The sequence below is a fragment of the Nycticebus coucang genome, chromosome 2 (assembly GCF_027406575.1).
Source record: "Nycticebus coucang isolate mNycCou1 chromosome 2, mNycCou1.pri, whole genome shotgun sequence".
Lineage (NCBI taxonomy): Eukaryota > Metazoa > Chordata > Mammalia > Primates > Lorisidae > Nycticebus > Nycticebus coucang.
Window position 1 is genome coordinate 41,987,593 of NC_069781.1, and position 15,512 is coordinate 42,003,104.

The 15,512-nt window shown below is 49.2% G+C and overlaps 1 protein-coding gene across 4 annotated transcripts in view; it reads left to right on the forward strand.

Annotated features, from left to right (window-relative positions):
- Positions 1-15,512, forward strand: part of PAX5 (paired box 5) — a 190,452-nt gene that overhangs the window by 58,426 nt on the left and 116,514 nt on the right. For all 4 annotated transcript variants that reach the window (XM_053573987.1, XM_053574010.1, XM_053573995.1 and 1 more), the window contains one exon: positions 7,815-7,990. In XM_053573987.1, coding sequence (XP_053429962.1) covers positions 7,815-7,990 — 176 coding nt within the window. The remainder of the gene's footprint in view (positions 1-7,814; positions 7,991-15,512) is intronic.

A 15,512-nucleotide genomic window follows, 5' to 3' on the forward strand; every position in this document is an offset into this window, starting at 1 on the left:
TGAGAATAACCTTTACACAGAGGCTCTGAGTATCAAAGAAAATAAGGGATGCAAAAATAACTTGGCACAGTGCCTGACACCGAACAGTGCTCCACCTAAGGTGAGGATGGGGAGGACTGGGTTTAGAGAACCTTGTGTCCCTGTTATTTGTCAGTGCCCATTCATTTTTTGCTAGGGACAGCTGATGCTTTCTCAATGTAATACAAGGAATTTTGTTAACATAGCCTCAGAATAAATCTCCTGACTCCCTCCCCTTTTATAATCCAAGGTCATGCCTAGCCCCTCTGTGGGAGAAATTCTGCAGCCACTACTGCCTTCAGCAAACTTCTTAAAAATTGCATCTGAAACAACTTTTTTTTTTTGAGTTAGTTTCAGTTTGTCGCCCTTAGTAGAGGGCCTTGTGGCATTACAGTTCATAGCAACCTCAAACTCTTGGGCTCAAGTGATTCTCTTGACTCAGCCTCCCAAGTAGCTGGGACTATAGACACCTGCCATAACACCCGGCTATTTTTTGAGATGAAGTCTTGCTCTTGCTCAGGCCGGTCTCAAACCTGTGAGCTCAGGCAATCCACTTGCCTCGGCCTCCCAGAGTGCTAGGATTACAGGTGTGAGCTACTGTGCCCGACCTGAAATAACTTCTTAAAGTTGCAAATTAGCATGTCCTGAATTTGTTTGGTCTCTGCTTTTTAGATTGCTTTTAGAATTAGCCATTGAAGCTACCTAGGGAGACCAACTTCAAGCTCCTTGGGCTCACTTGACTGAAGTTAAAAATGCCCCATATCACATCAGTGCTGTCTTCCCAGTCACCCTGGCTCTGAATTGCTATAGCAGGTAACCTCCCAAGACTTGTCTCTGTCCCCCAGCCTCAATGGAGGAGGCAGGTCTGGGAATGCAGTAAGAAGCAACCCATGGGCTGATCTGAAGATGATCTTGAACCCTGGTGTAAGGTGAGGGGTGTTGTAGGGCATAACAACAGTAATAGGACCTGGGAATTATTTTCACAATTTCAAAAGCTTAAGAGTACATGTATCCTAGCGACGAGGTATCTTCCTGTCTGGCTTTTTCTCAGAAAACACCAATAGGCTTCCCCTCACATGTACATTCATTCCTAAATCAAGTATTGGCAAACAGAATGCCATCCCCTTGGCTGGCTAGGACAGTCATTTAAGGGTGGAATGGATACTGGGCAGGGATCCCTCTATAAGACTACACAAACACCCAAATGGGAAAATAAGTTAATGCCCACTTAATACTATTTAGTAAACAAAATCGAGGTGGATATGGAGGAGAAAAGGGTGAAGTGACTGCCTTAATCTTGTTAGCTTACTAACGGGGCTCTGGGGTTCAGAGAGGGAGAAGAACTTACCTGGGCTCACACAGCAAGGAAGGGCAGAGCTGGGGCTAGAAGCTAGGTCTGCTGGCTCCTAACCCTTCTCCCACTCAGCCCTGCCACTGCCCTGCCATGCTGAGGAGCAGCTGTGAGCATGAAAAAGGCTCTGTAAGGGCTCTGCTCTGGCCTGGGCTCTAGAGAAACGGGAGTCTGAGAAGGGCTGGAGGCTGACCCTGTGGCTTTAGCCTCCTTCCCTGGGGCTGAGGAGCCCCCGCTGGGGTTGCATCTCAATGGCCAGGGTGCCAGAAGGGATTTCAGAGATTCCTGTTTGTTTTATTTTTTCCCTCCCAGTGAACATCTGCAGACATAAAGCACATGATGATTTTTTAAAGAAACAAACCAGAACCGTCCAAGAAAAATGCAAACCCCCTGAATCTGCTGTGCTCTAAAGAAAACGCAATGGGTTTATGATCTTTTAAGACACACAAGAGACAGCTTTCTCTTGACAGATGGGAATCTGAGGCTATTTTGCTTCCTCCTTCTTTGCGTGACCAGACCCGATTGTGTAAAGCTTTTAGCTTCAAAGCCCGGTTGTGAATAACATTGGTTTAACCTAAAATTTAAAGCCAGCATTTCTTTGCTCCCTGAGACGGGGCTTCCTGCCCCTTGCTCCCCTGAAGCTAGCTTCCAGAATGTTAATTCTATGAGCCATGGTTGACTAAGCCCAGCACTGGGTCTATTACATATTATTTGATTTGGAGTAGGAAAAAAAAGATTTAAAGATACCATGCCCCCTGTATACCTTTGTACTTCTGCCTGTGTCTGTCCATATATTTAAGCATACCGTTCACATTGTGAGTTCAGATTTTTCTCCCTGGAATAAAATGGGTCTGAGCATTTCTGTAGCCTGCCTCTAAGACTACATTCTCCAATTAAGTCAGACAGCATCTTTGCAGCGCAGATGAGAAATGCTACAGATGCTTACACCGGAGGCCTGGAGGTTCACACCTGCCCTCATGCAGGGGATGAGTTTTGGTATTCATTTTGGTATCTGTCTTTGAGCATATAATCTGTTCATTTGGCTGATTCTCACTATGCACTCACTGTTGTGACACCAGAGGCCAGTTGGCATATCCCCACCCTCTTAGAACCATGTACCTTGTCACAATACTAGAGTTGGCTGATACTTGCATCTTTACTGGTCTGATTATTTTTCAGTTACTGTTTGCCTCTTCCAGTGAACATGTCTCCATAAGGACAAGGGCTGGGTCAACTTTTGTTGCTGTATCTCTAGCATTAATGCTCACTGAGCTTGGCTGAGGGAAGAATGAATGAGTGAGTTCAGATGGAGGCATCCTGACATTTACAGGCAAGACATGAAGGTGGTTGCCATAGGCATTACTAACTTGTTTATTTATCTCACAGATATTCTTGTAGAGGAGAGAGAGATGAATTACCTCCAGTTTTTCCCCAGAAGCTGGCTAAGAACACAGTATGGGAGTAAAGGGTCCAGAGGATTTGGTTCCTAAGATAAGGGGGAAAGTAGTCAGAGCTCTGAGAATAGGAGCTGGGATTGGCTGGGGCATGATGGAAGGCATCCTGGAGGAGGAGGCATGTGTGCTTGCCTGGAAAACAAGGCACATGTCAATGAGGAATGGTTTCTGTTCCACCTGGGTGTGTTGGATCATCTGTGGCCAACTGCTGGGCTCCCACGCATCACCTTCAAACACTCACAAATGCAAACTCCCATCTTTTCTGGCCACTAATTTCTACCAAGAGAGGAGGCTTGGGAGCTTATTCTAAAGGAATGAGTGACTCAGGAACTGAGTCTGAGGAACTCCGAGGGCAGTTGTTTCCCCGGCCCTCTCTGGTGTTTCCTTTCCCTCCCTCCCTCCTTTTCTTTCCTTCTTATCTCAGGGCCTTTGTCTGGGCAGTCTCCTCTGCCTGGCACCCTCTGTCCCACCCTCTGCTCTGTGACCTTCATCCTTCACTGCAGTCCAAGCATGGCTTCCCTTTGGAGACTTTCCCGACTCTTCCCCACATGAGCTCACTTCCCTCCCCCATTGTACATGGCCACATGTATGTATTTCTATGTTCTTTTTTTTCTCCAGAGCATCAATCACAGTTGGTAGTCCTATGTTTATTTGTGTCATCATGATGAAAGTGGGCTGTCCCCTTTAGAACATGAGGAGAGGCTTGTCTTGGTCATCACTATATTTCTCTGTTTTTTTTTAAATTGTATTTTTAAAAATATTAAAATAAATAGGCCATGCACAGTGGTTCATACCTATAATCTCTGATATTGGGAGGATCACTTGAGGCCAGGAGTTCAAGACCACTCTGGGCAACATCTCTACAAAAAATTAAAATTTGGCCAGGTACGGTGGCTCATGCCTATAATCCTAACACTGGGAGGCCGAGGCAGGTGGATTGCCTGAGCTCATGGATTCGAGACCAGCCTGAGCAAGAGTGAGACCCCATTCCTAAAAATAGCTGGGCCTTGTGGTGGGCACCTACAGCCCCAGCTACTTGGAAGGCTGAGGCCAGAGAATCGCTTGACCCCCAAGAATTTGAGGTTGTTGTGAGATATGATGCCATAGCGCTGTACCGAGGGCAACAAAGTGAGACTCTGTCTCAAAACTAACAAACAAACAAAAAAAATTAAATTTAAAATAATTAGGTGGGTATATATGGCGGGGGGGGGGAGGGTTACTTCTAGTCCCAGCAACTTGGGAGGATGAGGTAGGAGAGTCACTTGAGCTGGGGAGTTTGAGGTTACAGTGAGCTATGATGATGCCACTGGCCACCAGCCGAGCAAGACCTTGTCTCAAAAAATATAATTGTTTATTTAAAAACATCTTACATGGTACAGAGTAAACATTTTGTTAATATTTGTTAAATCAGTGAATGATGGTCAGGAGTTTAGGAGTGTCCCAAATCTTCTTTAGGAAGTGACAGACTTTAATGCCTACTTCTCCAGTAAAGACAGTAAACGGAGGTGCTGGTGAATGCCTGGAGAGCTAGGCTCCTCCCGACTTGCAGTCCTCACCAAGGCAGCCTGTGTCTTCTTTGTGTGTGTGTGGTTTTTTTTTTTTTAGAGACAGAGTCCCTTAGTAGCGTGCCATGGTGTCACAGGTCACAGCAACCTCCAGCTCTTGGGCTTAGGCAATTCTCTTGCCTCAGCCTCCTGAGTAGCTGGGACTACAGGTGCCCGCCACAACGCCCAGCTATTTTTTTGTTGTTGTAGTTCGGCCAGGGCTGGGTTCGAAGCCGCCACCCTTAGTATATGGGCCTGCGCCCTACTCACTGAGCCACAGGCACCGCCCAGCCTGTGTGTTCTTACAGGTTCAGCTGATAGGTGCCATGGCTGACTTTCAGAAAGCCAGAGCAGGAGGCAGCCAGTTCTCTCCTGGAAGGCCCTGCAGAGGGTCCTCTGAGTATGTGTGGAGTCCTCAGGGAGGGTGTCCAAGGACCCCTGGTGCATACACTTGAGTCGACCCTGGTCCTGAGCCTTTACTTTGTGCCAGGCTTTACTTGCTGGCCAGACAGTGACCTCGCCTGTGGAGGCTCTCAGTGGAGGCAAAGTTTTGCCCTTCCAGGGCTCTGAGCTGGGAAGAGTCCAGCTCCTGGGTTCCCAGTGTGGGAGAGGGAGCAGGCCCAATGCCTGGCTGGGAGAGGCCTCCCTTGAGGGGGCAGTTGGGCATATCTGTTGGGGCAGGCCGAAGGCAGGAAGGAATTGGGGTCTACTCAGAGGGAAGCTAAGTGACACCTTCATAGGAGTCCTTAGGAATTGGCTGACAGAAAGGTTTCACTGAGTTGGGAGCCAGGCTGGCAGAATTGGGAGAGTTGAGGAGTATAATTAAAAGTGGTGGGCAGGGAGAAAGAAGTCTCTTAAAAGTGGGTGAGATGGGCGCCAGCCCCATATACTGAGGGTGGAGGGTTCAAACCTGGCCCGGGCAAAACTGCAACAAAAAAATAGCTGGACATTGGCACCTGTAGTCCCAGCTACTCGGGAGGCTGAGGCAAGAGAATTGCCTGCTTAAGCCCAGAACTGGAGGTTGCTATGAGCTGTGAAACTACAGCACTCTACCAAGGGTGACAAAGTAAGACTCTGTCTCTTAAAAAAAAAAAAAAAAATGTAGGTGAGATTTCTTTGACAGAGTGGAACTTGGTGGGAGCACAGGGCCCAAGGCCACAGTCAAACTCCGGCAGGAGTGATGTGGGCCAGGATGACTGGGCACTGCAACAGCTGAGTTGAGCTATCTTCCGTGTGTGTGTGTGTGTGTGTGTGTGTGTGTGTGTGTGTGTATGTGTACACATGTGTATGCTTAGATGCATAGCACCTGTGAGAATAGGGTCTTTTGGTGGATGCTGACTGATGGAAGAGCACTGCTGGGCAGACAGACTGGGCTGTGAGTCCCCTATGCTGCCAATCTCCATGACCTGTGGGAATGGTCTCCAGGGGATGGGTGGTGATCAAAGAAGGGTCTCTGAGGATGATGTCCTGTGGGCAGGAGCAGGCACCTGTCCTGTGGAAGGCAGTGTCACAGACTGCCAAAGGAGGGACCCAGGAGTTAGGCTGGGGACATCTGGTCAGAGACCAGCTTCTGCCTTGGCCCATATATGAGAATATCTGGTCATTCAGGGTGTGGCCTAGCCTCAATGTACTCTTGGGCCAAAATTGATGTGGACTCCCTTTTCTCAGAGGGCTTAGGAGTCTCTGAAGGCCCTTCCCATAGAGTTTGCTGGGTACCCTGAGCCCGTCAGTCTCCACAGGGGCTCAGAGAGGCCAACACTCACGTGAAGGCCTGAAGCTGGTGGCTTTGTTCAGACGTGAGTGCCCGCATTGCAGTTGTTCCAGGTAGGACAGTTGAGGAAGCAGCGAGTCTTGGTGGTCTCAGTGACATGATACTCCACGGTTCATACTCCTTGGTCTGGCCGCATTCCTTCCATGGAGGTTGGTGCTTGACGTGATGAATGAAGTCTAGTCTATGGCAGAAGTGTCCCGGCAGGGGTTGGGGGTCAGATCTAGCCTCCATGCGGATGCCTTTCAGCATGAGAGCTGACCCATGCTGGTGTTCACCTCTGGGCTGAGTTTCAGTGATGCCTCCAGTCAGCCCTGTGTGAGCAGTGGGTCCTAGAAAGCCCTGGGAAAGACATACCTCCTGGGGCCATTTCTCACTGGCAACTTCTGCCCTTCATGCTTACTTTCATCTTGAGCAGTTCAAGCCCAAGACTTTCATCCCATTTTTTAAAATTGATAATTCATAATATTTTCTTTGAAATGTAATCATCATTATCATAGATTCACAATGTGAATAGCTAACAACACAAAACACATAGGGAATTTAATCTTGTACTTTCTTAACTTACAAGAATTACAAGAATTTTGAATAGGTAATACAGTCAAACTTCTGAAACTAAACCAAGCAAAGAAGCACACTACAAAAAGTCTCCCACTGACTACAAAGTTCACTCAGTTCCTACCTCCCCAAATAGGTAACCACTATAAATGTTTCTCATGTCCTTTGGAGATATATCCTTACTATATATATGTGGCACATAAAATCTTATTTTCTTCCTCTTTTACAGAAAAGGTTGTATATGATACATGCTGTGCTGTATCTTGTTTTTTTACTTTTCACATAACGGTATATCTTGAAGATCTTACCAACTCACAGAGTGAGTCCTCATTCCTTTCTGCTGCTGCATGGTATTCCATTATGCAAGCATGGCATAACTTACACAGCTAGGAGCCCCACAAATAAACTATTGGGTTGTTTCTAGTCTTTGGTTACAAGAAACCTGTACATACATCACTTCCCATATGTGTAAGTCTAGCTGTAAAATATATCTCCAGAAGCACAATCACTGTATCAAAGAGAATGGGCATTTGTGATTTTCATAGAACTTGTCAAAGTGTCTAGCACAGGTGTATGACCAGCTTCCACCAGGACTGTATGAGAGCATCTGTTTTCCAACAATCTTCCTAGCATGGTGTTTTATTGACTGGTCACATGATGTGGTGCAAAGGTCCAGGATAAGGACATCAGCTCTGAGAACTGTACCTCCAAGGAGTGTCTTCAGTACGGGGAGGACAGCAGCTCTTGATGACTAAGCTTGAGTCAGCCAGAGTTCATATTCAGGCAAATCATTTAATCTTTCTGGGTCCCAATTTTCTCATCTGCAAAATGGAGACAGTAATAATATATATTGGGAGTCATTGTAAGGATTAGATGAGATGGTGCTTGTCAAAGGGGCTTTGCACAGTGCTGGGCCCATGCTTATGGGTGGCTGGCTCTGCACTCATGGCTGGTGCCCTGGGCAAGGCAGCCCCTTATCTGAGCCCCTGTTTCCTCTCTTGTCAGGGAAGGAGCTTGGCCCAAGGGTCTCTCACCCCTCTTCCAGTCCCAGGTTCTGACCTGTCTCTCTTTAGCAACACGTATAACCTCCACTCACCCTTCCTCTCTCATGCTCATCAAAGGTATTCAGGAGTCTCCGGTGCCGAACGGTCACTCACTTCCAGGCAGAGATTTCCTCCGGAAGCAGATGCGGGGAGACCTGTTCACGCAGCAGCAGCTGGAGGTGCTGGACCGTGTGTTTGAGAGGCAGCACTATTCGGACATCTTCACAACCACGGAGCCCATCAAGCCTGAGCAGGTATGCCCGCAACTCATGCCCCCCGCAGCCGCCACTGACACACAGGCCAGGGCCGCCCTCCTGAAGGCAGAAGCATCTGGCAGGGTGTGAGTGAAGGCACTCTGGGCTTTGCTGATAGTGGGCTTTTCATTGGTCTTGGTCAAACTTGGCCAGTTACAACATCCCACAAGGTCAGAAGGACTTGTTTGGGGCTCTGATGGCTTCTTGCCCTGGTGGGCTCTGTCCCTCTGTCAGCCAGGGGGTAGTGAATTGCCTGGCTGCTTTGCTGTTGCTGAATGGTGTCCTTTCCACAGGGCTCTTTGGACAGGGGTTATAATGATCATTGGGGCCAGTTGAGGTGGTCTTGGGTCATTATCCCCTCAGTCAGGGTGATGGTGGAACTATGTAGCCATCAGCGGCCTGAAGGCTCACTGGCCATGAGCAATGTTAGGATGGTACTGGTGCAGCCCTCTCTTGGGTCAGCTCTCTTGTCAGGTCCCTAGTATGCTTTTAGAGACTGAATCCAGGGGTCAGCAGATGAAAAAATGTCTCACTATACAAACTCCCTCCTGAGGGATTTGCAAGAGAGGGTGGGAAATAGCAGGACTGTGAGCAGCCAGCCTGTGTGACCCTGGGCAGAGGAGCAGTTCCTGCTGTGGCTGTAAAGATGGGACCAGAAAGGCCCTTCCCAAGAGACTCATGGGGCCTGAACGAGGTCCTTAAAGTTCCAGATTCAATTCAGAAGATGATTTCCTGAAGCTCGGTATATGCCAGGCCCTGACTGGTTACCTTGCATGCACATGGTTCTGGCCTGCCAAGAGCTCCCATCTGGAAGGCGAGTCACAGAGACGCTATAAACAATAACTTTCCCAGGACTTTCCTAGCTGGTGCTGGTGGTAAGGACCGGCCTTGCTGAGCTTCCTCTAACTGCTAATTCGATGATGCTTCTGGAGTTTTCCCTCAAAGCCATTCAAAATAGCATGGGTCCATGCACAAGCTCCCAGCTAAAGGTGAGGTGCTGGAGGGAATCTTGGGTGCTGAGGTGTGGCCAAGGCCTCTGGGCCATCATTTTATGACAGTCTGGCTCTCTCTGAGCAGCTCTTCTGAGGGCTTTTACAGATCATCTAGCCACTTTGTTTTCAGATGGGAAAACTGAGGCCCAGAAAGGCAAAGCAACTTGTCCACAGCTACCCAGCAAGTCATGTATTCATTTAACAAATATCCATTATCATTTGCTTTCTATAAGGCACAGAGCCAGGCACTAGGGTACATCAGTAAACAAGACAGGTTGGACTTGCTCTTAGGGAGCCTATAGACTTGTGGAAGAATCACAATAAATAAAAATTACCCAAAGGGTTGTGGTTTATGGGTGTGCTTGGTGCTGAGGAGATGTCTGAGGTTCTTTGAGAGCCTAAAGCAGAGGCTGTGCCAGCCTGGAGGCCACAGCAGCCTCCTGGAGGAAATACATTATGCTGAGCCCTGAAGGCCTTGTGTGAACAAGAAGGGGTGTGGGTTGGAGGGACCACACCTGGCAGAAGGAATAGCAGGTGCAAAGGTCCTGAGGTGAAGTCTGTTTCCATCACTAACAGCCTCTCCCCCCTGCTCAGAGTCCTTCTGAGGGATGGCAGAAGCCATATTTTATCTGACACAGGAGAGGAAAGAGAGAGGACTCAATCAGGAAACCTTCCTGGATGAGGCCTACTTTTCCCTACAAAATCTGAGAGAAAATTTATCTTCTACCCATTGACACACAATTTTAGGGCTCACGGTGACCACGGAGGCAAGATCTCAAGACCCTTGTTTTTTTAGAGGTCCAGAGGGAAGACAGGGCTTGTCTGAGGTTACCCAGCAAAATAGTGGTAAAGAGTAAGGGGGCAGGCCTCTGCACTCAGCCTGGCCTCAACAGCACAAGCCTCTGGCATTTCTGTTAAGCTTGTATTTTGTTAATTCAGACATGTGGTATTACAGATTCCTGTGTGTTTTTCCATCATTCCTACCAAGACTCAGAATCTCAGCCATAGTTCATTTAGTTTAGATTGGCCAGAAAGACTGGCCAGAGACCTTTGGGCTGAATCACTGTGCAGAGTCCAAAGCTGTCCTGAATTCACTTACTCATCCTCAGACATGCATATTCTCATTTATCTAACATATTTCCTGCCCATGGGGCTGTGAGCCTGGCACAGCGACACACACTCATCAGCTCTGTCCAGCCTCACAGGGGCAGTGTGATGTGGACCCAGAGGCTGCAGAACATGAGGGAAGGTTCTGTGGATACTGATGAAGTGTTGAGCCAGAGAGGGCTAAGATGGCTTGCTGGCAGCATCTGGGACAATGGTCTGGGGGAGGCAGTGTTGGCAGGGGAATGTGAAGGACAGGTCTGATGGGCTCATGCCATGCCACGAGGGGGACCCAAAGAGGAAAAGGCCTGGATTACAAACTCTGTGAGGGCTCTGATTCCAGCAGTGTCCTTGAGAATGACGTGGGCACATCTGCAGAGCCCACGTCTCTGATAGCTTGGGCTCTGATGAGGGGCCCACAGGTGAACCTCCAGTGGGATAATGACTGACTCAGTGTTTTCTGGTTAATCTGCTTCACCTCCCCGTAATGTGCCTTAATGAGGAGAGATGGGAGGTGAGGTTGCAGGGCTGCCCTGCACACACACAAGCACTGGACTATGAATGACATACCCTCATGCCCGATTCCCAATCACTTTGGACAAATGATGCCCGAGCAAGGGGCTGCAGCTTGGGCAGGGATGTAAGTCAAGGGTACCAGTTCCTTGAGCCCCTCGTGCTTGTGTTCTGCTGGGTGAATATTCCACAGGCCTGGTATTAGGAGGCCCACTGCCACATGGCAGTGGGATGGGGAGGGGACCTGAGGCACTAGCCATGGAGCCTGGCTGCCTCTTCCCTTCTGAGCAGATCAAGTTGTCTGAGTCTGTTTCTCCATGGCCTCGTGGCCTCGGTGCCAGTCTTGCTGTCACTTTCATTGAGCACGCTGGTAGGGAAGAGCATTTACTGGCCTTGGACTCAGGGGAGTTGGATTTGTGTCCTGGCATTGCCCTGTTTAGCAAGTCACTTCTTTTCTGGACATTAGTTTCTAAATCTGTAGTAGTAGTCATGATTTTGATGACAACGACAATAGCAACAATAATGGTAACAACAGCAACCTGGGCGGTGCCTGTAGCTCAGTGGGTAGGGCACCGGCCCCATATACCCAGGGTGGTGGGTTCGAACCTGGCCCCGGATAAACGGCAACAAAAAACAGCCAGGCATTGTGGCGGGCGCCTGTAGTCCCAGCTACTCGGGAGGCTGAGGCAAGAGAATTGCCTAAGCCCAGGAGTTGGAGGTTGCTGTGAGCTGTGATGCCACGGCACTCTATCCAGGTGACAAAGTGAAAAAAAAAGAGTGACAAAAAAAAAATTGTAGCAACAGCAACTTAACAGCAGTTATCTTCCCCATCCATCCTGACAGTATACAGTTTGCAAAGAGCTTTCACATCCATTTTCTCACTGGAACTTCCATTTAAATGCCTACTAAGCAGGCTGGGCAAGAGTTGTGAACCCCATTTTACAGATCAAAACCTTTCATTACACATTATTCACCCCATTTTCAGGCCCAAGGAGTTTCTGGGATTATGGGAGCGGGTATCTGACCCTATGATCTTCTGTCTTCATCTTGAGCAGGATAGTTCCACGGGCCTCCATGAACCAGATGATTCTAAGAGCCAGTTTTCTGATTGGCTGGTTTTCAGGACTGCCAGAGACTGCCTATCATTCCAGAACTCTCAGAATATTGCCACAGTTAGAGAGCTCACATCCTCCTAAGTCCCCCACATGCCATCCCAGGAAGAACTCCCCTCTTAGGGCCAGGCTGGGGTCCTGGCAGCTGCTTCCCTGAGCTGAGAGCCTGCCCCTAGCTTGTTGCTTTTCTTACCGACATCCCTGCTGGGTGGGTGGGCGCAGGCTTCTGCCTTTGTTAGGGAAACATAGTAAACCGTTTACACGGGGTGGAAGGAGTTAATGTAGACCCACTCTTGGGGCAATGAAACACTTCCTTTTCCAAATGGTTATTGAAAAAGCAATTCTGTTTTCCCTACATGTGGAGTGAGTAAAAATCACCTTGGAGGAGAAGAAAAAAAAAACAACTGCTGGTGTGTATGTGTGAGTGTGCCTGTGTGTGTTTCTGACAGCCGAATCTGTTTCTGTCAAACTCACATCGATGCTGTCGTGGGCCAGCACTGCTGGTGGCAGCGGGTCTCTCCTCCGGCCGCGTGGGAAGACGGCCGCACAGCCTGCCGTATTTACTCTCGGCAGACTATTAACCAACACCAGGCTATTAATCTGCCTTTTGAGCCTTCACTAAAGCCCATAAAAGCTCACAGTTGTCAAATGGAGTTCATTTTAATTTCCTTTCAATCACAGTAAATTATTCAGGTGATAAATCAGCTGGAGCAGCCTCCTGGCTGTAATAGAAACCCTAATTCCTGGCTAATTATCCAGCCCATTGCTGCCAGCAGATCAATACAGGCGCAAAATGGAACGGGCCAGGCCCTCCCTCCCATCGGGCCAGAGACAGAGAGACAGCTGGGGAAGGGGACCTGCTGCTGACCTCCCAGGAAGTTCAAAGGTCACAGGGGTTAAACTAGGAGAAGGTCTGTCCGCTGTCTAACAGAGAAAGCTACCAGCAATGCCTCCTGCTGTCAAAAGCTGTACTGCCTTGTGAATGGTGGCATTTCTCCAAGATAGTGGGCTGAGAAGAATCTTAGCATCACCCACCCCTGTGGGCATCCTATTCCTGGGAAGGGGTTGGCATGACTGAGGTTAGTCATCAGTGGTGGCCTGATTCCAACCGTGAGTCAGAAAAAGGGCTGGGTACTATGGGGAGACAGTGGAAGGGCTGGACATGCTTGCTTTCTTCGGGGAGCACATTTTCCTCCATAGTGGATCTGTGTCCCACTGTGAGGAGGTGGGAAGGAGAGGAGGGGAGGGGGAGACAGGGCAGCCAGGCCAAGAGACCAGAAGGCTTCCTGGAAGAAGTACCTTCAGGGAGGGGCAGAATCCAGCCCTGTGGAAATGGTCCAAAGTCGGCTGGAGAGACATTGTAGGCAGACGGGACCTCAGGGGTGAAGGTCTGGAGGAAGGCACGTGTGGGCAGAATGAGGGGGTCTAGATGGTCAGATTGTGGGTGAATGAACACAGGTCAGGGGCCCAAACCCCACAGGGCTGGAACATGGAGGTGAGAAAGTGTCACCTTGCTTTGGGGGCAGCATGCCCAAAAGAGCCTGCACACGAGTGTGTGTGTGTGCATGTGAGTGCAAGAACACCAGGGCTCTGAGCTTGGAGCATGTGTGGTGGAAGGTACTGCAGTTTGTATTACTTTCCTAACGTTGTTCAGACTCTAAGTTCCTGCTCACTGTTTCAGCCTGATTCTAAATCCTCCCCTGTCTGGGCCCAGTCGCATTCCTGCCCACCCTGTGAGGCCTTCACTGACCGTATGTCCGTGCTCAGAAATGCGCTCAGTTTTCCTTATTGCTGTAGTCAGTTGTTGCAGCTACTGTGTATTCATTGCTTGCCTTGTGCCTGGCTCTGTTCTGAGGAGAATCTTACTTGCCCCCCCCTTTTTTTTTTTTTGCAGTTTTTGGCCGGGGCTGGGTTTGAACCCGCCACCTCCGGCATATGGGCCAGTGCCCTACTCCTTTGAGCCATAGGTGCTGCCCTTGCCCCACTTTTTTTTACAAAGTCACAACTCCTATCATCCCCATTGTGCAGACAGAACAGCTGAGCCTTAGTGGGAATAGTGCATTGACTTAGCCAAGGGCACAAATAACTACACAGCCAAGATTTGAAGCCAGATCTCTGGCTCCAGAGCCTAGGCTGGTGGCCTCTGGGCTACCCCCAGCTCCGGCACAGTCAGGCTACCCACTGATTCCGAGAGATGGGCAGTTTCCTGGGGAGAGATGGGCAGTTGCCTGGTTTCAATGTACTCTGCTAGGAGTTGAACATGAGTCAGGAGGTGCTGGGGCTGCCACACAAACCAGTGTGGTCTCTGTGGGTATGAGCAGAAGTGGAGGCCAGCAACTGTCCTCTTCTACTCATGAGCTCGGTCTCCTCCTCTCACCGTGTGCCTCTCCTCACAGGGCTGTACTCAGTACCAAGTTCCTCCTTTAGGATAGAATAGAGTTTGTTCCTAGGAGGGATGACTGGAGAAATCAGGGCTGTTTAGTCTGAAAAAGGGAAGACTTGGGGATGTGAACAAGGAACAAGATAAGATAATAACCCAATCATTCTAACAGTGGATTGGGTCTCCTTGTTAAGTAGTGAGCTTCCCATCACTGGAGGCATGTAAGTAGAATCTACCCTTTTCCATATATGCTATTTTAGAAGTTTAAGGATCTCGGGGACTTAATTATCTAAATGCCAAGACCCTTCCAACACAAAAGAATGCTTTAAATAGGAAGAGTGGAAGGGTCTGGTGGTAAGAGGGCAAGGGGAAGAGAAGACCTTTTATACTGAAGCTTGGGGTGGCACCGATAGGCAATCTTCCCTGCCCCCAGGAATCCTGACTAGAGAGGGTCAGCCTAGGTCACAGGGACCATGGCCCCAAGCAGCAAAGGGGTGGAGACTGCAAGGTCCTGGGAAACCAGTGGATGACTCCAGCTCCTCCAGGGCCTGGAACAGGGCTGGGCTCTCTGCTGAAGACACCAGGATGAGAGGTTTAGATACTGGTGGCTGCTGTCAGCCTCACTCCCTCCAGTAGAACCTGGCTCTCTCTGCCTGGGAGTTTAGTGCCAGGTCCCGTCAGGGAAGGGTCAGCTGGTACACAAGGAAGGAGAACATGGAATAGTGATGTGGTTAGTGGGGAGGCAGGGGCAAGGTGCAAGGGGACTTGTGGGCCAGGGCCTTGGTTTAATCTTGAGAGCAAGGAGGAGACTCTGCAAGATCTTTAATGAGGGAATATCAGGATCTGATCCAAACACAGATTGGAAGATCATTCTGGCAACTCTGAGGAGAATTGGAGGGTTGGGTAACCAGGAAGATGTCACCTACAGTAATGTTGCTGTATCCCTAGAGATAGCTGTCTGGCCTATTTGGGGCTGCTCTCCTCCCCAGCCTATGGCATTGCCAAGGAAGCATAGCCCCATGACACATTGCTTCTCCCCTCATCCCTCTGCCCCCCATCTCTTCCCACCACCCTCAGTGTCTCCCAGGGCTACTAGAGTTGAGCTCAAATTTGATTCTGAGATTCCTGTTGGTCAAAGGAAAATGGGAAATGAAATCAGTTGTGTTCTTACTGTCCACCAGAGGAAAGAAGTCCAGTTCTTCAAAGGAAGCCATGTTTTCTTTCTTTGGACACTTTAAAGTGGAAAGGGAATTTTCACGGGGGTTTCCAATGGGGCAGCAATGGTCACAGTCCTCCACAGCACACTTACATGTCCTGCAGTGGTTTGATAGGGCTCTGTCTGGTGGATGAGTATGATGATCACATGCCAACCAGTGCATTTCTGCAGCAGCAGGGCTGTTGAGACCACATGCCTCCAGAAT